Source organism: Plodia interpunctella, chromosome 15 (genome assembly GCF_027563975.2).
Source record: "Plodia interpunctella isolate USDA-ARS_2022_Savannah chromosome 15, ilPloInte3.2, whole genome shotgun sequence".
In the NCBI taxonomy this organism is placed as follows: domain Eukaryota; kingdom Metazoa; phylum Arthropoda; class Insecta; order Lepidoptera; family Pyralidae; genus Plodia; species Plodia interpunctella.
In genome coordinates this window covers 6,131,102-6,158,129 of record NC_071308.1, presented here as the reverse complement: position 1 = coordinate 6,158,129, position 27,028 = coordinate 6,131,102, and the positions used below count along the sequence as shown (strand labels likewise).

Genomic DNA, 27,028 nt, shown 5'->3' with positions numbered 1-27,028 from the left:
CGAAGCATTTTGAGCAAGGCACATGACCACAGCCGTGGTTACTTACGAGTACATCAATGTTTCAAACTAGATGGAACAAACCTGCTAGGATAGATAGTTACGCTGAGGGTCAAACGCCGATTTATTCGGTTCGTCTTACAAAAATATCAAAAAATAATTATTACAATAACCTTATCATGAGAAATGAAAAAATAAAACGCTTGAAGCCCTTTTAAATTCAAAACTAAAATCTTTGTATCGTAATCAGTAAGGACTAAACCTTAGCTCATGCCTGTTTATGAGTCCCCACTGTTGGCCTGTAAACTGTTTACGAGAAAAACCTATTCGTACTTCAAGCTGAGAACTACGAGTATTTTATGTCAATGACGTGTTAAATCTCAATATTGACGGCTATTTATCAAACTGATGGCACACGTCAAACTTATACTTTATTTATCAAACTGAATATATATAATCTTTGATATTTCTTGATATTTTCAGCGATGTCCAAGGTTCCAAAATTTGATTTCAGAGATGTGTCTTTAGGTTTGAAAATACTACGAGATTTTTTATTAGGAAGGAAACATACCTTGCACTGTAGGTTTCAACCTATAATCGCTCCGAGGTCCATCCCAACTCCAGATATTCCTAGAGGGCCTGTGTATAAATATTCCAACCAATATTATTGCAACCGGAATGTGTATGATTCAGTGAAGCCGCCTGTGGTCGCACCCGTTGCTCAAGGGCCTCCATTAAACCAGGATCCGTTCAAGAAAACTCAACCTGGTGGTATTCCGCCTGAGTCGGTTTGTATAATTTGTTATATATTATTATTATTACATTATTAAATCGTTGAAGTTATCCCCGTGACTTTCAAAGCTTTGAATGTTAACATATCAAAATGGGTTATACTTAAATTTTTGTCAGGACTACCTCTCCGGAAACCGGAAAGGCATAATAAGTACTAGACCTACTGTATTATAAATGCGAAAGTTTGTGAGGATATATCGTTGTTACTTCACTCAAAATCGACTGAACGGATTGTTATAAAACCTGATGCACCGTTAGAACATAACCTGGAATACACATAGGGTACTTTTTATCCCGAAATTCCCACGTGAGCGAAGCCCCAGGGAGCTGCTAGTGCTACTATAATACTAATACATAATTCAGCGAGTATTTTGTTATGTATTTAGGCTATAGCTGTAGAATGAGAGGGATTCCGATGAAAATGAATGAACATTGCGTAGTTTGTATAAGTGCTTGTATTTACCGCAATTAAAAATCAGCAATGTATTCTCAAACGCCAAAGTTGGCAAACTTTTCCCAGATAGTGTGGAACCTGTATTACATTATGTTTTGTATAAGTGAAGATTGATTGGTAAGAAAAGTACTACTGTAAGTAGTAAAACTTTGTAAAGTTTTAAAAAATTAAGCCACTTTTATGAAAATTCTATCCAGGTGTGTTTTAACTTTGCGCCGACACCGGGCGACGCTTGGTGGTGGGACGGGCACTGCTACTATGAGTGCGTGCCCGAACCGCAGCCCTACTGCCCGGAGCGCCCGTCCCCGCCGAAGGACTGCGGCGGCGCGCCTCCTGACCCCTGTGCGCCCTGCCCACCTTGTCCACCTATTCCTCTCACCCCAGACAAGGTGCCTCATTCTAAATGATTGAAAATGCAACATTTTGTGTCGGCATTAAATGTAATGATTTGTTGAATGTTGGTTTATTTTACACTATCGCAAACTCTGAGAGATGCCGACGCGAATGCATGAAAATTGCGTAGTTTGTCCCTCATACAAACTACGCAATTTTCATGCATTCGCGTCGGCATCTCTCAGAGTTTGCGATAGTTTTATTTACCGCAACGAAAATCTAGCAAATATAGGGAATCAGTCAAAGATTGGCGAACTAGTCGGCTATGGCGTAGAGCTGGCATCAAATAAGTTTGTTTCAATATAAGTACTACCTTTACCTAATTATGGAAAAAGTTTTTAATATTGTATACTTGTATTGTATTGATATACATATATTGTACATATATAGTGTCAGTACCTAAGTTCCAGAAATTCACTTTTGCACCTTTCAGCACCTTTGGTGCTGTTGTCAAAAGTGCATTTGTGAAGTTTTACATTGACCTCGTAAACGTATACGTATGCGTGTAAACCTATATTAGTATTTGGCACGATGGCAAACTTTAATATAAAAGGTCTGGCTGGTCATGTACATACATATATTACTACAATAATACGCTTACCTACACAGTTCTACCTATCTATATAGATACCTAGCAGGGCCGCATTTGGGGGCCCTTTCGGCCCTGGGATCTCCTCAACACGGGCCGTTAGACGTTTGCCCCAATTTTCCAGACAATACTTTGTGGGTTGTCCATTTATGTATATCTATAACATTTTAACAAATTGCTTCCTAGTCTTAATTAAAATCTAAATTGTTGGCAATACATATTGATTTGATAAATTTTACGTAAATATTTTTTTTTCTTAAGAATATTATTTTGAGACTTGTGCTCTTCTGCCCTAAGGTTTCTATCGACACATTAACATCATGTCCTGAATAACTAGTACAAATACCTAGTCCCTAACTAATAGATGGAAAAGTTAATATTTTTGAAATCAATTAACATCCTATAGCAATTCGTGAAAATGTCACGAAACTTTCTAGAAGCATCTTAATTTTGTTAACGGAAATATATTATGTCGTGACTGCCATAAAATATGCTTAACCAAGAGTTGCTTAACAATTATGGGAATCATGGGAAAATCGGAATAATGAAGGTGATGCCAAAAGGTTCCCAATTCCTGTAAAGTTTTTACTTTTGTATCCCCCTAATTAAATTACCTACATAAAGTGGGTACTAAGCTCTTTGAAGTGAACATTGCCCAGCAGTTATTTCCACAGATTATTTAAGTAGTGGTTGCGCGAAATTTTGTGTTTTTGAACATCGGATATTTGGTAATTGATGTTAATAGGTATAGTCAAAGGGTGGAGTGAACTGCTAACATGACGCACAGTCAGTCACAAAGTGGTTGTTTCCATAAGGTGGTTTCAATGAACTATAGAAGTATGTGGTGAGAACAAGTAAGTAGGTAGTTACATATGTGGTTGATTGAATAATTCCTGTTGAAAAAAAAAATGGTGACTAATAGGAGTACATCCTATTGGTCACCAATTTTTCTATCAAGGTTCTGTTCCTGTCATACTATCACTCCATACCCGTCCGTGGATGTTTTACGTGGCGATGAATAGATAGGCAATAACAGTATTTGCAATTAAATAAATATAAAAGAGGGTTGACGTATGCAGGTGGCCGGCCGTAAAATTACAGGCGAATGTTTTAAAATTTAAAAGGGTTAGGTCTTCGTGGCGTCACACGATGGGAGAAAGTTTCAAATCAACAACAGTAAGGACAATCGATTTTTTGGCTTTGTATAAATGACGTCTGGCGCCATCCAGGTCGGCCTATAAAGGAAATTTATCAATACATACTTACACATATAAGTATAGGTATGTAGTAAACCTGGCAAAGGCTTTCAGGCTCGGGCAAGGGCGCGCCTAATGAGGCGTGTACGTTTATATTGGCTTCGATACAGGGATGGACCTTGTTTAACAGTAGATAAGGGTCCCCATTGTTATCGATTTTTTTTTGTTGTTTTCATTTATACTCGTACTTATAACCATTTTTTACCTTTAACAAAAAACGATCTTTGTGTGTTAATTTGTCTGGTATGTAGTATTTGTGTCATTTTGATGGCACATGTTCACATTGTAAGTACCTACTTACTTAGCAAATAAAAGATTTTCTTTTTTTATATAAGGTAACTTTTTTACAACTTTGACAACTGATCCAGTTAATAACCCATAGGTACTTAGTACTTACTTAGTCAAGTAAAAGAACATTACTTTTATGCAATTTTTGTATTAAATATCGACCTAGGGAGAAACTATATTTTCAAGGTAATTGTTAAATTTATTTAACAATGGCGACGTTTTTACCGGGACATATATCAGCCCTATCTGACCGATGTCATGAGATTGTTTAGTTATGCTGAGTGTACGTGTACTAATGTTATTAACTGAGGTTAAAGCTGTCAGAATATTGGGTACATATCTAGATTAATAATTAATTACCACCTTATACTCGTAGATGGGTTCACGCCTAGACCTACCTACTTCTTCTTTTCGAGTCGTTTTGGCTATTTATATTGTTTGAGATAGTAATCAGTATGTGGCTACTATACTATTATTAGTCTGTCGTTATAGCCTCTACCTACAGGTGGAGGTATGTGTTTATTTTTAAAAATTGTACAGTTATTTTTCCAGTTAGCTTACAAATCAGAATTTCACTAAGAAAGCGGACTTTTCCGGAATAAATTGGAAAAATACTGGACGACACTATATCTCAACACTCGTTCATAAGACCATCGTTCATGACGACCTCCGTGGCGCAGTGGTAAGGTTCTAGCCACTGAACCGAGAGGTCCCGGGTTCGATCCCCGGTCGGGTCATGATGGAAAATGATCTTTTTCTAATTGGCCCGGGTCTTGGATGTTTATCTATATATGTATTTGTTATAAAATATAGTATCGTTTAGTTAGTATCCCACAACACAAGTCTCGAACTTACTTTGGGGCTAGCTCAATCTGTGTGATTTGTCCTAATAATATATTAGGACAAATCACACATATTTATTATTATTTATTTATTTATTATAAATTAAGCCCATAATTACTATACGTTCGTCACACTAGAAAATGACTAATTTTACCATAACCTTAAGGTTGACCTGAATAGAATGATTAGGTGAAAAGTAGGTACTTAAGTAGATACTAGATACATTGACCTGTTTTTTTTATCCAATGTAACTAGGTAGCAGATGTTGAAGGAAACTCCGTTCTTCAAAAGGCACCGTCAAAATTACTTACTAATATTTATTTTTGTACCGGAAATGTAAAAAGAATTCCGATTTCTTTGGGGAAAATTCTACTTAGAAAAAAGTATTGTAGGTGTAGGTACTATCTATTATTGCGTAACGATGTAGATTTAGGTACTTACGTATTCACACCATTTTACTACTCGCTAAAAATAAACGGTAGTATGGCTACAGTGGGTATAAACACATTTGCATGAAAGGGTCAGCCGTGCTTCTCCGCAACACGTCGTTTGAATATATCAAACAATGATATTTACATGTTACAGCGTTGATAAATAACCAAAAACGAGTCCTTTGCTACAAATAGCTGTTTTTTTATTTGTCTGTATGTCTTATTTGTATCGCTCACGAGAATGAGATGCGAATGCCATTTTTCTCTTTGAAAACAATTGATTTTCATGATGCTGCTGCGTTACTCTTTAATCCAATTAAGTAGGCGAATGTTGTCAATAGTGCCCAATAGTGCCCCCCAAAAATTACACAGAAAATAGGAACTGTTAAACTTCATTGCTATAGCAATAAGTTCCACATGGTGTTATATTATAGCTATCGAATATAAACAGGGACAAGTTGTTCGCTTTAGGAAAAATATAAAACATCGTATGATGTAGTTTTCTCCATATATTTATTGCTAAGGAAAGCACACAGTAACTATATAGTCGGTAACTACCTCTAATAGAAATCAAATTACATACACGAGCATGACCCGAGTGCAGGCCGCATGTGCATCCCACCGATCGTTGAGAGACAGCGATTAGGTTTAATCTAAAGGGAGTACATCCACAGTAAAGAGAGGTACATCGGTGCCACCATCCGTCAGCGCATGATCGGAGCACGGGGCTCCGTCGCCGCCCGGCCGCCAGTTACTCCGTCGCCGCCGAACAAAACGCGCGCTTCCGCACTAAGTCACCCCCACAAAGAACCCAACACAATTATGACTGACATCGCCCCTCAAACCACAAGACCCCAACGAATCAAGTGAAAGAACACCACCCCTCGCTTTACTATGCAAAGAACATTCTAAATACCGCAATTTGTGAAGTTATATCGTGACTGTTTACACCTGTGCCCAAAATGATTCAAGACACTGATGCAACAGCTCTGGCTGAAAGGATAGCAGCATTCAAAAGCGATCCGCAGAAACTACGCGAAGCCACAGAGTTCGTAGACGAACTCATCCAACAGGCCAAAAAAGAGGCTGAGCTTAAACAAAAAGAGAAAGACAGAAGTAAATTCGTAAGTATTAATGTATATTTTTGCGAACGAACGAGGGATTGATAGGGCGGTAAGTGTTAACAGTGCCGTAGCCGCTAACGCTATCCGGCTTCTTCAATAGCAGCGCTGTTTTTATCATGAATATTGGAACACGCGATTCGTTTGCATGCTCATTTTTTCAGAATTGTTTTCAAATTATTTTTCACACTTGCATCAACATTTTCATTAGCTAGAGCAATCAGTGACCTCACATTATTTATTAATTGATGTAAGATTAGACGAGGTATAACATCAGATGTAAAAGTTTCGGCATTAAAAATCACTGTACGCAGTAAACAGAGGGTTTTCATTGAATGAACTTGTATCATTATTATCTCGACCAATAAAGCGATAAGGTGTATATTTAGGTAAAACTATATTGATGTTTACGGGATTATATTTACGACATATTCTATATACTTATGTATCTGATAACAGATATGTTTGATCGATTGTACGACAATTGGCAAGGTACCAGCAGTTTCTAAATTAACTCAAACAAGTACTTAAGTAGATATAGATGAAAGGTTAATTTGAACTGTTAATTAACTCTCGGTTCGATAGGCAGAGAGAGAAATGAAATTGATTTAGGATTTAGGGATTGTGGAATTGATTTCATAATCGCTATATTGCCAGAAAATTGCTCAACCTATAAAAGGCTTCGTGAAATAGAAATAAATAAATGGTCTGTGGCGTATACACATCTCCTCAATAGCGTGAGCTAATTTCAATCACCTTTTGTTTCTGCACAATTTTCTTTACAAACTGTTATTATCTAGTATACTTACCTACTGCATTATCTAACCAACAGTAAGTTATGCAAATAGCTAGTTCTACTACTATCATTATTTTCTTTTTAATGTAATGTCGTATCTATTTTTAACTTTGTTTAACATAAAACGTGCTTTACTTTACTACGTAATTAAAATTGTTGAGAACTCAATTATATGCAAATACAATTCAAATAATTCTAGCTACACTAGAAGTATTTAGGCTTATATATACCTACTTGGTTTTGCTCTCACAGAACTAGAATTTGCGATTCGAATTGCAAAAAAATATTTTAGCAATCTATTCAGTGCACTAAAAATTTATCTTATGGATCACCTTAACACTAACTTTAACATTAGTCAAAAAGTTAAAATTGATGTTTTATTTATTTACAAAATAGTGGAACTATCAGGCAGGACCAAATTTCCAACTCCCAGTGGTCCACGAAAATCTTTGCGAGCGATGGATACAAACACAGAGTAATGTGATTGATCGCAAAGTATAACTATTTGTGCCCACAATCGGAATCGAACCCGGGGCCATTAAATAACGGAAGGGCGAGGTGACCACTATGCTATAGAGGAAGGTCGTCAGTACATACATTTTCACTATACTTAAATACATTTAGCCTGCTGAGCATATCCTTATATTGTACATGAAAAGTATTACAAAAATAAGTTAGTAGGTTCTTATATAAGCCGTCGCATCATTAATAGAATAAGTATGCTTCACATAAATTGAATTACAAAATTCATCATCATTTCTGTGGTTATAAATTGCGCTTCTGCAAATAAACGTATAGATATTTTCATTAACTTACATATATAGTGTTGTTATATTAACCCGGTTTTCCTCCTTGTTTCAGGATGTCCAGGACCCTGCTGCGGGTAAGTTGAGGATATTATGAAATATTATTTATATATAAATTCCTAGGTAGAAATGTTATGAAAAAAATCTTTGGGCAAACGTAGGTAAAAGTATATGAGTTTTAATGTTTCAATACTTTCATACCTTTTCAAGCATAGATCAGTAAACGCATAGGTAATATATTCTGGAATAAATCACATCCGTTAGGGTATTTAGTGAAGGTAAGTTAAATAAAAAATACAACGAGCAGGAAGCTTTTTCTCCTTTATGTAATACTTAGTTTAGTAAAATTGCTTATTAAAATTCAACGTGATACCACTGGTCACGGTCCCATACTAAGGTTCCGTAGTCTATTATGGAAAGTGCCTCCAAGAAAAAATATATTAGGTACTTTTGCAAAGTGTCTTGAACAAGAAAAGCCACTTTCTGGAAGTTTTCCGATTATAAAGTTAGAGAATATTGGAACTTTAAGAGACGAAGTATAGATAGAGCAGGATGGGAGTAATTTTGCGTTTATAAGACTATATTGCGTTTATAAAACTAATCTTAGTTTGATAATAGGTAAAATAACATTCGGAGTTTCTCTCTCTCTCTCTTATATGATCGTATCCCGATTCCGATGAATACATACTAAATGAATACATAAACCAGAAATTTAGCCCACTACATCCCTATACACATAGCCCTTCTCGGCAATAGACTAGCAGCTGTGGAGGACTGTCCGTTGATGTTCCCCGATGGTACATCAAGGGATAGATCTCTACAGATGCAGTTATCTCATTTTAGAATAAAAAGGTACATAAAGGCCTCTTCAATATTGGCTTTGGACCCGCGGCTAGAAATGCGTATAGTAATGCGTACCAACATAATAATGCCGTGTAACGTTAAGGAGAAAAAATCTTTATTTTCTCCACAAAAATACACACTTCATTAGGTACATTACATGCTATACTTAATCATAATTAACTTGTAGCATTAGCATATTCTCCTTAACGACATCAAGCTAACAGTTTTTTGCTCACCCTTTCTGCCGGCGGTTACTACATAACATATCTACTTATGTCTGGTAACAACTTAATCACACAATGGTGAAGAGTTCGATATGTTGCAACATATTGTTGTAGAGTACCTAACCAAGCACCATACTAATTGACATAAAATTTTGAAGCACGATAAACATTTACTTCTGTAGCAGAGACTGTATAAATTCATTGCAAATTCGCTGCTATTAAGCGACGCTTAGAGACCCATGCAGACTTATATAACTTGACATGAAGTTGACTATACATAAGCAGTAGGAAAGGCTAAATATGCTAATGACGTTGAACAACATATTCAAAAATCCACTACGATAATTGTACTATTACTTGTCTTGGGAAGTCAGTAAAGTAAAGAATGAATCACTCTACTCATTTGGAAATTAAAGAAAATACCAGCTTTGGATAATGCACCTACTATGCTAGCACATAGACATAAAAGAGATAAATTTTCACTTTAACTTTATGAGCTGGCTAAGTGCTGTACCTATGAGAGTAGGTACTTTTACGGCCGCTTACCTCAAACCTTCCTCAAACGAATATTCATTTCTTATTGTCGAGAGTAAAACCACGCAATGTCGCGACGGAAACTCCTCATATCCGATGCGACAATTGTTTCCGCTAGACATTTAATAATGGAGAATTGTTTCTTACTACATAAAACCGCAAGATGCACGTTTAAGAGATTTGGCTTATGCATACTCTGTAACTTTAATGTGCCTGTATCTAGAGTAATGGTGGCCATTCTCGCGCTTTAGAGTCTCGACACCGAGGTCCACGTTATTATGAAAATAATTATAAATATTGTCAGGTTTAGGCGCAGTAGGTAATTCAAAATATAAAATGCTATTTAAACGATCTAGATAAACAGAATATTGCTGATTAATCTACTTCACTAGCGAATCTACTTTGTGGGTTTTTGAAAGAAGATGATGAGCCATCGCAGATTATACTCAAAGTGGGTTATACTCGTATGGTGCCATTTGGAACATATTTAGGTGCCCTGCTCTTTACCTACTTCGGTTCGGTAAATTAAATAAGTAGGTTTTTTTAAACAAATTGTTTTTTGTTTGAGTAAACTCATCTTGAAAGCATCGAGAGATCCTTGAAAAAGTTATAACAACATCTTACGAAGTTACCCTGTCCGTTATAATGATTTGAATGGAAATGTATTTTGTTATTCACGTGGCCATTTCATGCTCGCATTATTTCCATATTAAATAATGATATCTGTAAACTGTAGATGACATGTGACATTCACACGACATATGTGAACTAAATTCAACTGGGCTTGGAGTCACTTCAGGAAGGTACAATTGATAAATACAAACAAACCATCCAGATAGGTATAATGTAATAACTTATTATAATGTATATGTATGTAGCAAGAGGGATGCAGGTAGCAGCAGTCAGTTTTTTACCTCCGCCCCAAGAAATCTAAAGACAATGAGTAGCATAGCCAGCTGAGATAGAGCCTTTGCATACAAGTTTCAATCTTATGAAGTTAAAAGCAGGCCCACTCCAAAGCACCAAATATATCAGGGCCATAACGTATCTTATTGAATACATATTATTTGTATGAAAGCATTACTACTAGAAACTAAAACCTCCGAGACTGTGATCTTCACACCAATGACACAAATAAACATTGCTGTAACTAGCGTTTCGTGCATCTACAACTTCGCTATTAGGTTTTTTGTTGTATATCATTATTGGCAAAGAATGCCATATTAGCCGGTACGCACCGGCTTCACTTTAAAAGCTCGAGAAATTGGGTTCTCACCGTATATTTGAAAAAGAAAATCTCTTTAATCTCTTACTAACATTCAATTGCTTACAGTGAGATAATGCTTGTATTTTCTATTAGAAACAACATGCTTATCGATCAAACTTAAGGCAATTTAGTAGGTATCGGCTTGTATATGTACCCTACGCCACTAAAGTTAGTAAATAGATTTAGTTGGAGATATTTTTTGTGGTCTTTGCCTGACGATTTCTACGTCCTGTTCCTGGGCAACATTGGCACACCCTTGTGTGAATAAGAATTTACGGCACTGGCAACAAAAGTTGCTGCTAACTATTTTGTTGTGTATATCTATACTATTATTATTATTAGAGGTAAGCGTTTGTGACTTTGTGAGTTTGTATGTTTGAGGTGGGTAATCTCCGGAACTACCGAACCGATTACAAGAATTCGTTCACCATTAGAAAGGTACGTTATCCATGATTGCTATAGGCTATACTTTATCTCAAAATTCGAAAATTCAATGAGAACGAAGCCCCGGGCAACATCTAGTGACATATATATTGAGGAGGATCAATTAAGGGTAATGTTTAGGTGCCAAGAAACTGAATGACATATGAATATATTAAGTAAGTATAATATTTTTATAAAAATGTGGGCGACAGTACAAAACAAAATAAAAGCTAGGAAAGCACGCGTCGTCGATCCTTACTCCTCGTAGTCCTTTCAACGTCTATTTTAATTTTCATTTGACTTTCCACCCATGAATGTCAAGGGTGACGTCGCTCCCAAATCAATGCAGAGTTCAAAGAAACACTTTTTCGTTTTTAACTTTCCAGACTCGTTTGTTGTTGTTTTGAATTTTAATGATGTTCTTGATAAAGAAGAAAATGGAAAAACAATATTTTGTTCTTCCAAGGATATTTTTCTACATATCTACTAAGTAACTTGACTGACATGCCTCTGTTTAATTAAGTGCTTTCAAAATTAATAATATTTCCATATTACAAACGAATTATACAAACATTATAAGTTAACAACTAATAACTACATGGGTTCAATGATAAATATCTTTGCAAGATTATTGATTTTTGTTCGAGGTTTCATATGCTTATCACGAGTAGAGTCCAAACTAACCGATGAAAATAGTATAAGTAAGTAATGTATTTCTTACCAAAACGTGTCTTCATCAATTTAAAAAAATAGCCTACAACTAAATCAAAACTAACATACATACGTGTAGGTAGCCGTAGTATAAATACCTACTTACGTGTTTTCACGAAATTAAAAAGTTAACGTTATTTTTTTATTAATTATGTTATAAATAATGATAAATGACAATACCACTGTGATAAAGTTGGCTTTTATTACTTCAGTAACAGTATTGATGGCCCAATCGTAATTGTTAGTGTCCATTAAGTCATTAGATGGGTTACGAGGTGAATATAAATAACTGTTTATGATATTCTGGCATACATATCTAATTATTTTTTGTTTAATGAACAATGTACAGTCTACAGTTTTTATTTTACGTTACGACAGTTTAATCTTTTCAGACATTTGGTTGACTGAAGGAAATTCCTTTAAGAGATAAGCCCTTTGCATGGAAATAATAGGTACTCGGTAGTACCTACTAATTCCATGGTCCTTTGTAAAGACTTGACGGATTTGCTGTCTATGTTTTTTTTTTAATTTCATGGCTTCATCGTTCGCCAAAACGATGATTTTGCCAACGTCAAGGTTGAGATGGACACGGAATATAATATGTTATAATGATATATGAAACAAGGATCAGTGTGTAACCTAAAATATAAAAGTATATAAATATATTATACATACATACATACGGATAAAGTAAATAAAAATTATAAGTAGATATTATTTGGTATAAATTTTGACTATTGTCGGTTATATATTTATTTTATAGTTTTGATAATTGTCGGTTTTTGTCACCGAGCCAAATATCCTTGTCAGTCTGTAGATCGATACTTTTATTTTATTTACATATTTTGCTTTTAACCCCTGACGGTAGAGGGGCGTTATAGATTCGTATATGTATGTCCGTTTGTGGCATCGTACGTTATGGATGAACTGATTTTGATCTACTTACTTAATTCATAGTCATATTTTAGACTGTAACTAAATACTTAGTAGCACATCAAACAGCACACAACCTTTTAGTCCCTACCTAAAATCGTTATAAATCCGTTGGTATAATACTGTGTGGAGGTCCAAGAAGAAGTTCAATATAAGTAATACTCAAATACTCTTCCAAAAGAGAGGACGGACTACTTCGTGCTTAGAGAAAATGCAATATTTTAGATTAGAGAAAATGCAGACACACAAACAAATAAACATAATGTCATAGGTCAATAAAAATGTTATCGATTGTTTTACCTAATTAGAGCCGACGAAACGATATAGATTTTTGTAAATTACTTTTAGTACCTATATTATATACTACCTGAGTCACAATATTTGTATAACACTGTATAATACCTACTATATTGTGACTCACATACTATAGACGCGAAGAAAAATAAAGAAACCTTCCTACACAGAACAAAGTTCTCTGTGAAAATGAAAACAGTTATTGTTAAAGCCATGAAAATTAATGTACCGACAGATACGAACTCGATAAAAATGACTACTAATAGCCCACGGCATAATGATGTAGCTACAATGGCTGATGTGCCTATTGTGTGGATGAACACGTATTTTTCAAATACATTGCTCTGAATATTACAACTTACAAGTATAAATAGTATTAGTACTGAAAATGTTACCAGAAAAAATATATACTAGTAGTACCGACATTATTTATAACTAGCTGCGCTCCGGGGTTTCGCTCTCGTGGGAATTTCGGGATAAAAAGTACCCCTATATGTGTATATTCCAGGTTATATTCTACACGTGTATAAAATTTCATAACAATCGGTCCAATAGGTTTTTAATGAAAGAGTAACAAACAAACACATAGGTACATCCTCACAAACTTTCGTAATTTCTAATACCTATTAGGTTCCTATTTGAACCTGGTACCAATCGGTTACAGTTAAGCATTTGATAATAAGCACTTAGAAGTATGATATCTTTATGTGTTGTAGGTAGTTCATGTGTTGTGTTTTTTGTAACACATGATGTTAACGTGCGACAATGTAGTGGGTCGTTATTGTTACAGAAAAATGTCTTTTCTTCGCGGAAATAGAACAATGCTATTTAAAATAACAAAGGTACAAATTACCTATTATTTTGCAAATGTTAGCATATTTCATGATTTGTTTCCATTAGATTCTGAAAAAGAGTTGAAATGAAAGACGATCTTGACAGTTATTTTGTTTTTCCCCGTCCCAATAGCCCCCTCAGTTGTGTGTAGAAAAGAATAGTAGTACCAACCACGGGACAACCAGTTGAAAGCTTGAAACACGACAGATGTACTTCTTTCTTGTCAAGACAGAATAATAAACGTGTTATAACGTATAATATTTTTGTATGGATTGTTGGAAAGGTGGAGAACTGGATAGGATGCGGGCAGACATGTCAGGCCCTAAAAGTATTATTTATGCACACTTCTTTAAAAAAATCCTACTTAATGTTGTCCGCGGCAAAAATGGCCTATGTCACTCTTAAGCTTATCAACTAAAATCACCTCAATCCAATACTCCGACTTGATCAGAAAGATGGACAAACAAATACATTTTCTACATTCTTTGTATAGATAACGTACCGCAAAACAATAATAGTATTCGAGTGGAAAATTTGGCGAATAAGTTTTCCCATCTTCTATCAAATATTTATCCCTTTCGTTCTTACACGCTTGTGTAAGAACCCGGAATGGATATAAATCCATGTTATATTCAATTGTATTCAGCAGAAAGGCCTCTGTTGGGCTGTGAAATTCCCTTTTTGTATATTCTATGATGAAAATTTGTCTCAGTGTAGCCTTTTTGTCCAACGACCTTAGTTTATCTTGGCGATATTTGCATATGGATACTTGGTGATAACTATCTTTTGTTTACGTTCTAGATAACAGTTGCAAACATTTTAACAGTATGCTTCGAGATATTTACGATATTGTCTCGTCAGATCTGTAAAGTTCCCATGAACAAATATTATTCGTAGCAACTCGCCGGGGAGAAATGCTTATTTGGCACAAACACAGTAATAAAATTCAATTTCGTGTTATGCTAATAAGTAGGTAGCTATTTTTTGAAAAATATCGAAGAGGAACAAAAAAAAATTTTTTTTAAAGCTATCTGCAAAAAAGAAGAATTTGCATTGAAAAAAACATTGCTGGCCTGTATTAGATATAGGTAGGTATAGTTTTAATAATTTATTTTTAACTTATTTTGCTGTAATATGTTTTTTTTTCTGAATTAATTTTTTTAATTTTTTTTTTTTTATATTAGGACAAATTACACAGGTTGAGCTAGCCCCAAAGTAAGTTCGAGACTTGTGTTATGGGATACTTACTCAACGATACTATATTTTATAACAAATACATAAATAGATAAACATCCAAGACCCGGCTCAATCAGAAAAAGATCATTTTCCATCATGACCCGACCAGGGATCGAACCCGGGACCTCTCGGTTCAGTGGCAAGAACTTTACCACTACGCCACCGAGGTCGTCAAATTATTAATTTTTTATTATAGTGTCCAAGGGGCCTCTGAGCGTTGGGCATCAACGCTCAGAGACCCGAACAGTATATGGCCCAGTCAGATTTTCCGATAGCTACGCCACTACATAAAAACTAAATAATAATCATGGCAATACAAATTAAAAATCGTTGGGGCGCCGAGCACATTAAATTACGATGTCGCCAGCGCAATGAAGAGAAATTTCACATTATTCCATGTAATATATTATTTATTTTATCACAAATGGCATTTGCAAGGCAAATAAGAACGTTGCTTGGGTGTGCCGAGATCAATAAACGAGGCCCTAGTTTACGACGAAGCACGCGATGGAAAATAAGTATATTATCACGATACCTATACAAAAACCATCGGTATGTAATGCAATAACATCAAAAAAAAATGTTTGTGTAGGTCAATAACGTGTCAGAATTTCTATAAATAAAATTTTAAATTTAAAAAAAAAATATAGCACTTATTTCTTTTATCAATATCAACGTATTGTGCACAGTCAACAGTATATCAAATTACCTTGCATGGAACGATGTAGTGCTGTAAAATCGCAGTATGGATTTTTAGAAACAGGAAAATGTTCGGAGCATCCCTTCAATTCCCAGACAACCCCTTCCCTTATGATCTAAATCAAACCCTCGCCTCAGGGTAGCGTGTCGGAGGGACATAACATAAAGCTATCGCCTTAGTACAAATGCTGGTAATATACTCTTTATGCCACATAATTTGATTGTGTTGTCCCTTTTATAGCGGCGGCTAGATTTGGTGACTTAAAATAGTGTGCAACTGAGGTGTGGTTGTATAATCATCAAAGTAAGTTTGTTTCTTTGTTACATATTCACGCTTTCTCTACTTAATCAATCGTCTTGAAATTTCTCATACATGTAATAAGGATATTTGCCAAGTCAAATCTGATACTTTTTTCCACGTGTCAAACCAAAACAAAAAAGAACGAGACTTGTATGTGATTATGTTATGTATTACAGGATTATGTATTACAGGTGACGTCACAAGTGTTGGAGTCAAAAACAGTTTTATTTATACAATGAGAACTAAAAAATATTAAATGTTGCTGTTGATTATCGCGTTTCGTATTCGCATTTATACATTTTATTTTATACCAGAGAAGGATATAGGCTACAGACTTTTTATTCCGGGAAATTTCCAGTTCCCATTGGAAAATCATGCAGGCGAAACTGTGGGTACAAGTTAGTTAACAACAAATAAAATCATTAAAAGCAAAAGCAAACAATCTCTTTTCCTGTAGTCGGATAAAAGTTGACGACGATAAGTATGGTTTCAAAATAAGGGACATCAAAGCAGTCGGCTTACAAACAAAAAAAATAAAACATATAAACAGGGCAGAATCGACAGCCCTTACAGGCAAGTATCTCTTAACTTCTGAGCACTCGTGAGTACCTTATTATTTCTTCTGAACTTGTTTGAGGGAATGTACCGCCTCAAGAATATTACATTCTTACATATTATAACAAATTAACAAATTAGACAAATTAAAAAGAACCCCTACTTTCAATATTCATTTCGCTACAACTTTTGAACGGCTGAACTGATTTTTCATGAAACATGGCTAAGAACACTCGAGATAAAATTATCTATGACACAAAAAAAACTAAACGGAAATCGGTTCATCCGTTTGGGAGCTAAGATGCCACAGACAGTTAAACTTACAACACCCCTCTTTGTGCGTCGGGGGTTAAAAAGAAGTTCCACTGTCACGTTTACTCAGTTTCATTATGACAATTTGTCCATCTAGGCTCCCTACGATCGACCCTTCAACTGATTAGAATCTGCACGAACGAGACTATATTTATGTCATACGTTCAAAGAAAAAAAGATCTACTTGACGACACTAAAAACTTGTGTTAGATAAATAAATCTTATTCAAATGCATACGACGAGGAATAAATTTCATGACTCATGAGTCATGCCGCTGAATCACGGCTGAATTAGCGCGGCTTATCTTATGATAATATCAGTTGGTCCTAAAGTTTCCACCCTTTATGACCTGAAAGCCTAGCTTAACCTAAAGTCAATCTGATACCAGTGTTAGCATTAGCACACTCGAAAGGAAAGAAACCAAAGAGATTTTTTCAAATTCAGCACACCGCGTAATGAGACTGCGGCGCCTTAAAATAGGGCCATTCCCCAACTCTCATATCCTCCCATAGATCTAAAGGATAGAGATTATAAGTCTATGCCAATACTGTGATGCCGTTCAAAATCAAAGCATGTATTCAAAAATTAAAATCAGACTACACAGGCACTTTTTCACGTTATATTTTAAACTAATTATCAAAACTACAACTTGCTAGCATTTTGGAAAGCCCACTGGTGAAAAGATATAATGCCGAAAAAAATCAATATTTACAATGTTGACACCTACCTATTATGCTAGGCTTACCATGATCATTTTTTTTGTTCTTCTGGGCAGCGACATTATACTATCAGATAACCCGTTTGCCTCCCTATTCCAAAGAAAAAAATATTAACATAAACCCTACTATTTGTTCCAGGTAACCTGAAGAGGCGTCTCGGCCGGGCGCGAGGTTTTGTGCTCCGCATGTTCGACGCCCTATGTAATTGTACGCAGACCGCCGCTGCAGCAGCAAGGACCACTGCTCGCAACAACCCGTTCACTAAGCGCTAACCCGATCACATCTCACCAAACAAGAACAATCGAGAATGCGGCAACTTTAGTAGCGAATCATATTCTAAATTTAAATATTTTATTTGTTTTTTTAATTTGAATTCCGGCCACTTTTCCAGCGAATGAATTTCCATTGAACATACTGGCTGGTGATAAACTAATTTACTATTACATGTATGATGAGTATGGATCTTATTGTATTACATCCATCATACGCAGAAAGGTATAAAAAAATATATACTGATAATACTATTATAGGTACCATCCATATTAATCAGTAAAATATTTTCAGATAATCATTTTAAATGTAATTCAAAGAATTTAAAATAATAAATTAAAAAATTGGCTAATAGAAAAACAATAAAGTGTCAGTATTCTCATCAAATAAGTAACTCTTGGATCAAATATACTACTTAAGAATTAGTATTTTATAGATACTTAAATAAATACTTAGATATATATAAAATACTTGATACTTTTGTAATAAAACGATTGATATAATCGCATATCGATAAGAAAAGTTGAATAATATATTATCTAAAGATGATTGAAATACGAATATAAAAAAAGTTAAGTAATGCAACATACGCGCATATCTTCCTTGTGCATGTTAAAAAAAACTATTAGTGATTTCTTAAATTTTGTGGTACTAATAAATTGTTTTTTTAGACGTGTACAAGTGTCCCCTTGCTTTGTAGCTGCTCGCAGCAGTGTCGCAGCAATAGGTAGACGTGTAACCTAACTTCCCAAAAATTGGTGTAAATTCCTTGGGTGGCTCTGAATCTCTGATCTGATTGCGCTTAAAGGGTTATATATTTAATACCAAATACATATTTAAAGTAAGTACAACTCATATATATAGATGCCATTAGCAACCTTGGTATTTGTTGTGTCTGTTATGCTATCATGAGAAAAATTTAATTATCTACCTAATTTATATCCTTTGTGCTTATAGTACACCTATGACGGTGTCGTTTTTGTTTGCTATAATATAATTGTGTAAGTTTCGCGGATTTATCTTGCAAACTCTTTTCTGGTAGCGCCATCTTGTTTGGTATCACTGAAAATCAGGGCTCTTCGTCACGGCACAAGCTGAGTGGTACCTTTTGTAGCATATTTAATGTACCTACCTTTGTAATATTAACATTTTGATAATATTAACATTTCCTGTGATGTATATTAGTACCTATGTTATGAATACATTTATTTCTATTTCTAAATAAAAAAAAGCGGGACCGTAAATTCTGGATTTATAAATCTGGACGCTCTGGCCCCAACCCTGTGAAGCGTTCTTTAGCTGTGCCTCTATGAATTACACTTCTCAATGGTCAGAGTAGGTATAATAAGTTAGGGCCACCCACAACCCTTGTGGTCTTCCTGTAGTCTCTTTAAAATTAATAATACAACATGATGTATTTTGATCGGTGTGAAGACGCTTATAGTTCGTAAGACATGTATTTAGCAATATTAAGGAACTTTACTGTATCAAACCCTACGTGTGTATACTGTCCAATCTACCTAAGCCTTTTTGAATGTTTATAATTAGTTGTATACAAATATATTGGATTTTTAAGTTCTTTCTGAACAGAATTGTTTCACAGTTATCGTACAAGAGTTAAAAAGACCTTTCGAAAGATTAAGGATAATATATAAGTACTTATGTAATATTTAAACTTAAAAGGTAGTAGTATTTTTCGATGGGTAATGGGTCAAAAAATTCAGTGTAGCGCGTGCGTAGCACAAATTAAAAATAATAAATTGTTAAGTCGTTTTTCAACAGAGTATGTTTTGGCCAGAAAACGGTTTTTATAAGTTAGGTTTTATCCTATAATGAAACGAATAATTAAACCAAAACCTACCTAGTTACAATTTATTTAATTTAGCTAGTTATTGATAAAATATTTTCGATACAGGAGTTAACTGTGTGTTGTGCTGAATATTGTGCCGCCTACATACTATCGACGAACTTACTTAGACAGATACTTACTTGTCAGATTGCAGACGACATGCAAGTTCTTTCGTTTACCGAAATGAAAAACCAGCAATGTATGCCGAATTCGCCAAGTTCGGCGAACAGTGTGGAGCCGACATTAAAAAGCAATGGATCAGTTAACGCTCAATATTTTGTATTTTTCGTATTATTTTATTAACTTAAGTATATCTAAATTTTCTAAAGGTTACTGTAATAATCATATATTAAGGATTTGTAAGTTTATTGAATGTAGAAAAAAAATAATGTGTAAGTAGATTATGTCTTTAAGAGCCATTATGCCCTATTGCGATGACGCAGCACGTTGTAGCTCCGTTGTTTTCTATAGGTTTTGACACGACGTACGTTAACGTACATCGAAATTTCATAAAATTTCTACGCCATTCGTGTTGTTTCTGCGTTGATCCGTCGACGGACATGACGGAGCGTAACGGAGAAATGGGGCAATGGCTCTAAAGAGATAAAACATTATCTAAATTTTACATAAAATAAGAGCTTGTATCTCTCTCACGTGGATTGATAATAAAAAAATTGTCTTATTTTTTGTGAAGTATTTGACTAACAAAACCTATAAAATTCTTCTACATACCTATTTAATGTGGATTTGTCTGTGTTAATAAATGTTAAATGTGATATCCTGCCTGTAATCTTCACTTCCGGTGTAAACTTAACCGGTATTCTCAGATTAAATCATTTTGTAAATTAATTGTTTTTTTAATTTGGTTCCAGTCCCGGGCTTCGCAGTTACTGGGCTATTATGTAATCTGTGGCAAAGAGAAGAAATTAAATATGGGAGCGCTGTCTCCTGTTGGCTGGCAACACTGTGTGTATATCAACCAATTTTGATTTATTTGTATTGCAATGGCAAAAAATATCGTCTTTTCACTGTCTCGACAGACTGTAACTAAGTACTTATTAAAATTTATCTTGCAGGCTACACAAATTTGAAATTCAATGAAAGCACGTCAAACCATGCTTGAATAAATGCATATCAAAGACAAAAGGCATTTGAATTTAAATGCTGTTATAAGAAACCTATTTATCTACTCAGATAAGAATAATGTCTCCGGTCTCGATCAAGTCGCTGAATCCAAGTGGAAGCAATGCTGTAACTAGCGTTTCTTGCGCCCGGTGCGAGCTTCTACAACTGCGCCCTTAGCATATTTGGTAAAGAAAATTTCATTAATCTGTTACTAACATTTAATAGTGTCACAGTGTAAGTAATCATAGTGGGATAATGACAGTATTTTTTATTGGTAACAATACCTATGTTTATCGATCACGTTTGAGGGAATTCGGTAGGTTGTATGTAGGTATGCTAGTGATAAGTTTGTAAACAGATATAGCTGTGAGTATTTTAGTGATAAATACCTGAATTCTAATGGTTCATTGCGATCTCAGAATTGATTTCAAATAGTTTAAAAGGAAATAATATCTTATTGATCAAAAGATACCTATATTTTGCGAAACAGATAACGACTAGGGGACATTTTGCGAAAAAAACGTTTTCCGCCTGAGAATCCAATCAAGTAAACATGAAAAGTCGAGCTCAATCAAAACAGGAAAATGGTATTTATCATTAGATTCATCAGCGGTACAGGTAAAACGAAATAGAAACGTGCGAGCAAGGTCTGTCCTAGCAATAAGTAGGGTAGGGTCACGTCCTCAAGATACAAGGAAATAGGTCAACGATCGAGCCTTTTTTGCAATTAATATTTCGTTTAAATACCTACAAAACCTTTTCTTGTCTCAATAAAAAGTTTAGAGCAATGATGTGCGGCCACGCTGTCATTGACGACCTCGATGGCGCAGTGGTAAAGTGCTTGCCTCTGAACCGAGAGGTACCAGGTTCGATCCCCGGTCGGGTCATAATGTAAATGATATTTTTCTGATGGGCCGGGTCTTGAATGTTTATCTATAAATGCACTTGTTATAAAATATAGTGTCGTTGAGTTAGTATCCTATAACACGTCTCGAACTTACTTTGGGGCTAGCTCAATCTGTGTGATTTGTCCTAATATACTTATTTATTTATTTATTCATTTATTACAATTTTTAAAAATTAAATATATAACATAATTAAACTGTAACTGTTAACGTCAATTTTATTTGAAATGATTTCTTCTTCAAGAAAATTTACGGATTGTAATGACATCGCAGCTGCACCGGTCGAAACGCCCTAAATAACACACAAGCAACCTAAAGAGAACAGAAAAATCATGAAAACAAACCTCATGAGTATTAGAAGAACACTTCATTGACAGGAAGTGAAGTGAATAAGTTAATATTATTGTATGAATAGTTATTATTATTGTATAATATAACTTATAACAATTTAGCTATCAGCATGTTCCAATCAATGACTAAATAGGATCATTGAGAGGCTAAATATAAATAAGTGCTGGACAAACCATTTACACTAGCGTCTATGAGCCATGTCCCATTGTTTAGTCGTGCCCCGTTGCGATCACGCAGCATCTCGTGATTCTGTTGTTTTCTATAAAGGTTTTGACACTGACGTATGTTGACGTACGTGGGCGTCGACAGATGTCAACGTGACGGACGACGACGGAGCGCAATGGAGCAAGGCTCTTTCTTTTGCATTCCTTGTCGGTTACTTAAAAATTTTTATTAATAATATTTTATTAGTATGAAAAATATTGTATCAATTTCCTAGTCTAGTCCGATAGTCTATTATTTTTTGGCTAGTTAATCGTACTTCCTTCTACCAGTAGTTAACTGTACTAAAATATTTTTTCCCCTTTTTTCAATCTAAAGCCGGCTTCACAGTTGTCGAACAATTTGGCGCAATTTATATGTATACATTGCTGGTTTCTCATTACAGTAAATAAAAGCACTCAACTATGCAATGTTCACGCATTCGCGTCGGCATGTGTCTGAGTTCGGCGAGTGTGAAGCAGGCATAAAAAGTACAAAGAAAGTATAATTCTTTACCAGATGGCGCTGCATGCTTTGGTTTTGCCGACTATTCACTAATGCTGAACAGTTCGCCAAACTTTGGCGAATTCGGCATACAATGCTGGTTTTCAATAATAAATGCGGTAAATAAAAGCACTCACACAAACTACGCAATGTTATTCATTGTTGTTCGCATCGGCGTAGTAGCCGGCGGTTAATTTTATTCAATTTAAAGTTATGAAATAAAAAACATCGGAATCTTACTTAATAATGATTTATTTTCACTTAAAGCTTATTTCCTATGCTTCCTGTAGTTAGGAGAGCGGTCTCTATCTCTCTTCTTCTTCTTCCCCTTACGTTTTTTATCAATATCTCTCTTTCCGTCCGGAGTTCTCTTTCTCCTATCCCTTGGAGAATCCGAGTCACTACTGCTGTGGCGTTTTTTGTTTTTCCTTTTGTCATCAGAAAGAGAACTTAAGGAATCATTGCTACTGTATCTCTTCTTCTCCTTCTTTCTTCTACGAGATCTGTCTTCACTGCTAGAAGAAGCTCTTTTATGTCTCTCTTTATCTCTACTCCTTCCGTTCGAGTTATCTTTTTCTCTACTTTTGTAGTATTTATTGGATTCCTTTCTGTCATTTTTATCTAAATCTTTTTTGCTTGTAGAACCATCTCTTTCAACTTTGGGCGATCCGTTTTTGGAAGAATTTTGTGATACTTTTTCATTTCTCTTGTACTCCTCAAATGAATTGGGGTCTGAAACAACGCGACAACATATGAAAATAATATAAAAATATATTTACACATAACTATTCACACCAGTGTATGTTTGTCCAAGTTTTGTACCTTGAATCATAATCCCCTTCGTAAAGAGGACATAGACAAACAATTCTGGACGACAAGAGATAAGTCCTCAATGGCATCTGTGGGCAGAAACCAATAAAAACTTAGGAGTCTTTTATGACTAAACAAGTTGCAATACTTGGACTGTCAATATAATGTTTAAAATAAGTTTTTTACAAAAATGTAATTTCTGACACAAGATTTTATTGTTGTCAGAGAGATCTTATTGCATTCAGTGTGTGACAAAAACTCATGTCCGTGCAGTAAAACATTGAGGAGTCCCTACGTCTGGAGCTGTTCCTAGATGTACCATCAAGTCATACTTATCATAGTAATATATTGTCTCAATTAAACTTGTGTAAAACATTTCAGCTAGTATAATATAATTTCCTCTTAGAAATTACACAAAATATATTCAACTTCAGCATAGCATTTTATTTATAGTGCTTCAAGTCATAGTCAAAATATTTATCTAGATTTTTTTGTACATAAGATGAAGTTAATAAGTTAAAATAAACTTACTTATCACTTTGGATTCTTTATCAAACTCAGACTTGTTCACTGGATGCATCATGAATTCACTCAAACTGACAGTTTCCTTTTTGATTGGGATGTCAACCATAACTCTGCCATTATCTTCGTCCAGACTTACAACCTGAAATGTATGTTCAAAAGAAACTTCATGAAATGAAAAACGAAAAGTATTAGGAGTATCAGTATGAGTCACATTCGACAGTCTTTATGTCTGTGACATAGCAGACAAACTTCAAGAGCGCCGCCTGCGCTGGTACGGCCACGTCTTGCGCAGAGCGGCAAATTAGGAAACAAATGTCTGGCCGTGCCACTCCCGCCTGGCCCTGGCAGTAGGGGCAAACCCAAGAAGTGCCAGTTTGATGTCATCAAGGATGATAAGGTGTTGACAACTAGGAATGCTGATTGATGTGTTTATTAGTTAAGTGAATTCGAAGGGCAAAATGACATAAGTTACCTTCTGGAAGTTTTGTACTCAAGACAAAATTAGCATAGCCCTAAAAAAACAATACAGATGTATGCATTTGTATTTGTTTTTTTATCCATCCCAAACTAGAAACATATAAAATAGATAAATATATATGGACAAAACGCCCAGATTGAGTTGGCCCCAAAGTAGATCTGAGACATTTGGCAAACTCAATGACACACATGTATTAAAGAAGGTAAAAAAACATTAAAATTTTAATTACCTTTCCATAATACCTGCTATATTTCCCAGTGGTTATCTTCACATAGGAATTCTTGACTATAGACAGCTCTTCTTGATTGTTGTCTTTAGTTGCCTTTTTCTTCTGGTTCTCGGATACAACTTTATCTGCCCCTAACCCGAGACCCTTCGGACGAAGCTGAGGCTGCTTGTATTTTGATCTGAAACATAACATGAAGACATTTTTAATAATAACTAGAGTTTTAAATCTATTTTTTGTCGACTGCCAGACTCATAGGGAAATTCCATTTTGTTGGAGACAGAATAAAAAAAAAAGTTTTTAATTAACTTAGGATAGGTAACAAATTTATAAATTCTTTAAATTGCAATAGTGAAAAGATTAGTCATGATGCTCCTTTGGCATGTTTAAAAGCTTCAGCTCAGTCATAACAGGTATTTGAATAATTTAATGTCTATTACTTGAATAAAGGTTTTTATTGGTGTATGATAAAACTGAAGTTTGTAAATTAATCAAATGAGTACAACTTCCATAATCTCTTGAAATTTATAATAATATAATGAATACTGTCTCAAGTTAATAGAAAATGATCTTAGTTTTTATTGTGTCTGTTATACATACACCCTATGTATAAAATACAGTGCTGAATTGACATTTGTGAGAACAGTAAATGAGACCCGAAAACAGTAATTACTAGACTTCTACTGTCTTTAGTGATGTAATTAAAGTAAAATGAAAATGATAAAAAAATTCTACTTACTGGTCTTTGTTTGGTTGCCATCCCATGCCACGCAACATAGCCATCCCAAAGTCTTGAATAGGCACTGCTTCATAGTCTTCTAAAGAGGACTGAAATTTTTATTAAAACAAAATTAGCTTTTTTTTTAGCGGTATAGTATTATTAACAACCACCAACATGGGTGAGGTATTGGACCTTGCAAATTTTAATGTCATACTTGACTTGATAGGATATGAAGTAAATTATAGCCTTACAGAATGTGATAGATTGTGGAGATGCATGTTTGTAATACTTTTAAGTGAAATCATCACTGGCTGGATAACATGTAAGAAGTAATAATTGAAGTTAATATCCAGTACCAACTAAACATACAGATTAAAGCCCATTTTGTTCTTATGTATGAAATCAGAGTAATAATTAAAGTTAATAATATAACATATTTTTACCTCTTTCTCACCATCCATTATTGGTTTAGCAGGCACTGGAACTGTCAGCTCTACTGATTCCAGTTTTTTTTCTTTTTTAGCCTCTTGTAACAGTTCCCTTACAGCCATTTGATCTAATGTTTCATCTGGAGGTTTTTCTTCAGCTTTGCTGTCTTCAATTGGTTTCTCACCAGGGTCTGGTTCGTTCATAGCACTCTCGACTTCTTCAGCGATTTTTTTCAGTCTCTCAGCCGTGATAAGTGTATTTGGTTTCATGGGAATAACTAAAGGTGTTTCGTCTTTGATTTCGCCTCCACTGAAAAGATGTGAATCATAGCATAATGCAACTGTAGCAATTAAATACAACTACAACAACAGAATTATGATATTAGAAATCACGTTTTTATAATTTATTTTATAAAAAATACGTACCCAACGACTTTTATTGATTTCTCCTCAACACATTCTATGAATTCCCGCTTCTCTTGGACTGGAGCCTTTTCAGCTTTCTTTGTTTTCATAAAGCCAAACGATATTTTCTTTCCCTCCATCTTAAGTTTTTCGTTACAGGAACGAAATTTTAATATTTTCACGCGTTTGTAGCAATTTTACTAGACCTAATTAAAAATAAGAAATACACATGAACTACCTTTAAACAAGTTTATTTCATTTCATTTCAAATCGAAATAAAATCAATGATAAATATTAAAAGCTTTTCTGCTTGCTTTTTATATTTTGATGTTTTTGACTTTGACAATAAAATGGTACCGCGACAGTGACAGCATTTTTTTTTTTTTGTGAATTTGTTGTTTGTAGCTTTGATTGGGGCCCGCCCAGCAAACATTTTGTCTGTCCAGCAGCTGGATCACGCCCGGCTGCCTCGACAACCGTATTGTGCCGGACAAAATGTTTATGTACCATACATCTACTCTAAAAATATGCTTAAAACTCACAGATATAAAAACATTTGTTGTTATCTCTGTGTTAAAA

The 27,028-nt window shown here is 34.8% G+C and overlaps 3 protein-coding genes across 3 annotated transcripts; 2 read left to right on the top strand and 1 right to left on the bottom strand.

Annotated features, from left to right (window-relative positions):
- The first annotated feature begins 393 nt into the window (after positions 1-393).
- On the top strand, positions 394-1,699 carry LOC128675847 (uncharacterized). Its single transcript, XM_053755553.1, has 2 exons — positions 394-785; positions 1,441-1,699. The coding sequence occupies exons 1-2, from the start codon at positions 483-485 to the stop codon at positions 1,648-1,650; spliced, it is 513 nt and encodes a 170-aa protein (XP_053611528.1). The 5' UTR covers positions 394-482; the 3' UTR covers positions 1,651-1,699.
- Positions 1,700-5,730: 4,031 nt separating this feature from the next.
- LOC128675869 (uncharacterized protein) lies at positions 5,731-20,619 on the top strand. Its single transcript, XM_053755609.2, has 3 exons — positions 5,731-6,167; positions 7,822-7,843; positions 17,790-20,619. Exons 1-3 carry the CDS (start codon positions 6,006-6,008, stop codon positions 17,921-17,923), a joined length of 318 nt encoding a protein of 105 aa, XP_053611584.1. The 5' UTR covers positions 5,731-6,005; the 3' UTR covers positions 17,924-20,619.
- Positions 20,620-23,090: 2,471 nt separating this feature from the next.
- Positions 23,091-26,799, bottom strand: LOC128675868 (G-patch domain and KOW motifs-containing protein-like). The gene is made up of 6 exons (XM_053755606.1): positions 26,471-26,799; positions 26,060-26,354; positions 25,635-25,723; positions 24,899-25,076; positions 24,198-24,330; positions 23,091-23,588 (listed from the first exon to the last, which is right to left on the bottom strand). Exons 1-6 carry the CDS (start codon positions 26,587-26,589, stop codon positions 23,125-23,127), a joined length of 1,278 nt encoding a protein of 425 aa, XP_053611581.1. The 5' UTR covers positions 26,590-26,799; the 3' UTR covers positions 23,091-23,124.
- Between the last annotated feature and the right edge of the window lie 229 nt (positions 26,800-27,028).

Excerpts from the sequence above, each read along its gene's own strand:
- LOC128675847 (XM_053755553.1), top strand. The coding sequence starts at position 483 with ATGTCCAAGGTTCCAAAATTTGATTTCAGAGATGTGTCTTTAGGTTTG. Across the intron at positions 786-1,440 it reads GTGGTATTCCGCCTGAGTCG|GTGTGTTTTAACTTTGCGCC; the intron begins GTTTGTATAATT and ends AATTCTATCCAG.
- LOC128675869 (XM_053755609.2), top strand. The coding sequence starts at position 6,006 with ATGATTCAAGACACTGATGCAACAGCTCTGGCTGAAAGGATAGCAGCA. Across the intron at positions 6,168-7,821 it reads AGAAAGACAGAAGTAAATTC|GATGTCCAGGACCCTGCTGC; the intron begins GTAAGTATTAAT and ends TCCTTGTTTCAG. Across the intron at positions 7,844-17,789 it reads TGTCCAGGACCCTGCTGCGG|GTAACCTGAAGAGGCGTCTC; the intron begins GTAAGTTGAGGA and ends TATTTGTTCCAG.
- LOC128675868 (XM_053755606.1), bottom strand. The coding sequence starts at position 26,589 with ATGGAGGGAAAGAAAATATCGTTTGGCTTTATGAAAACAAAGAAAGCT. Across the intron at positions 25,077-25,634 it reads TGGCAACCAAACAAAGACCA|ATCAAAATACAAGCAGCCTC; the intron begins GTAAGTAGAATT and ends GTTATGTTTCAG. Across the intron at positions 24,331-24,898 it reads ATAGCAGGTATTATGGAAAG|GTTGTAAGTCTGGACGAAGA; the intron begins GTAATTAAAATT and ends CATACATTTCAG.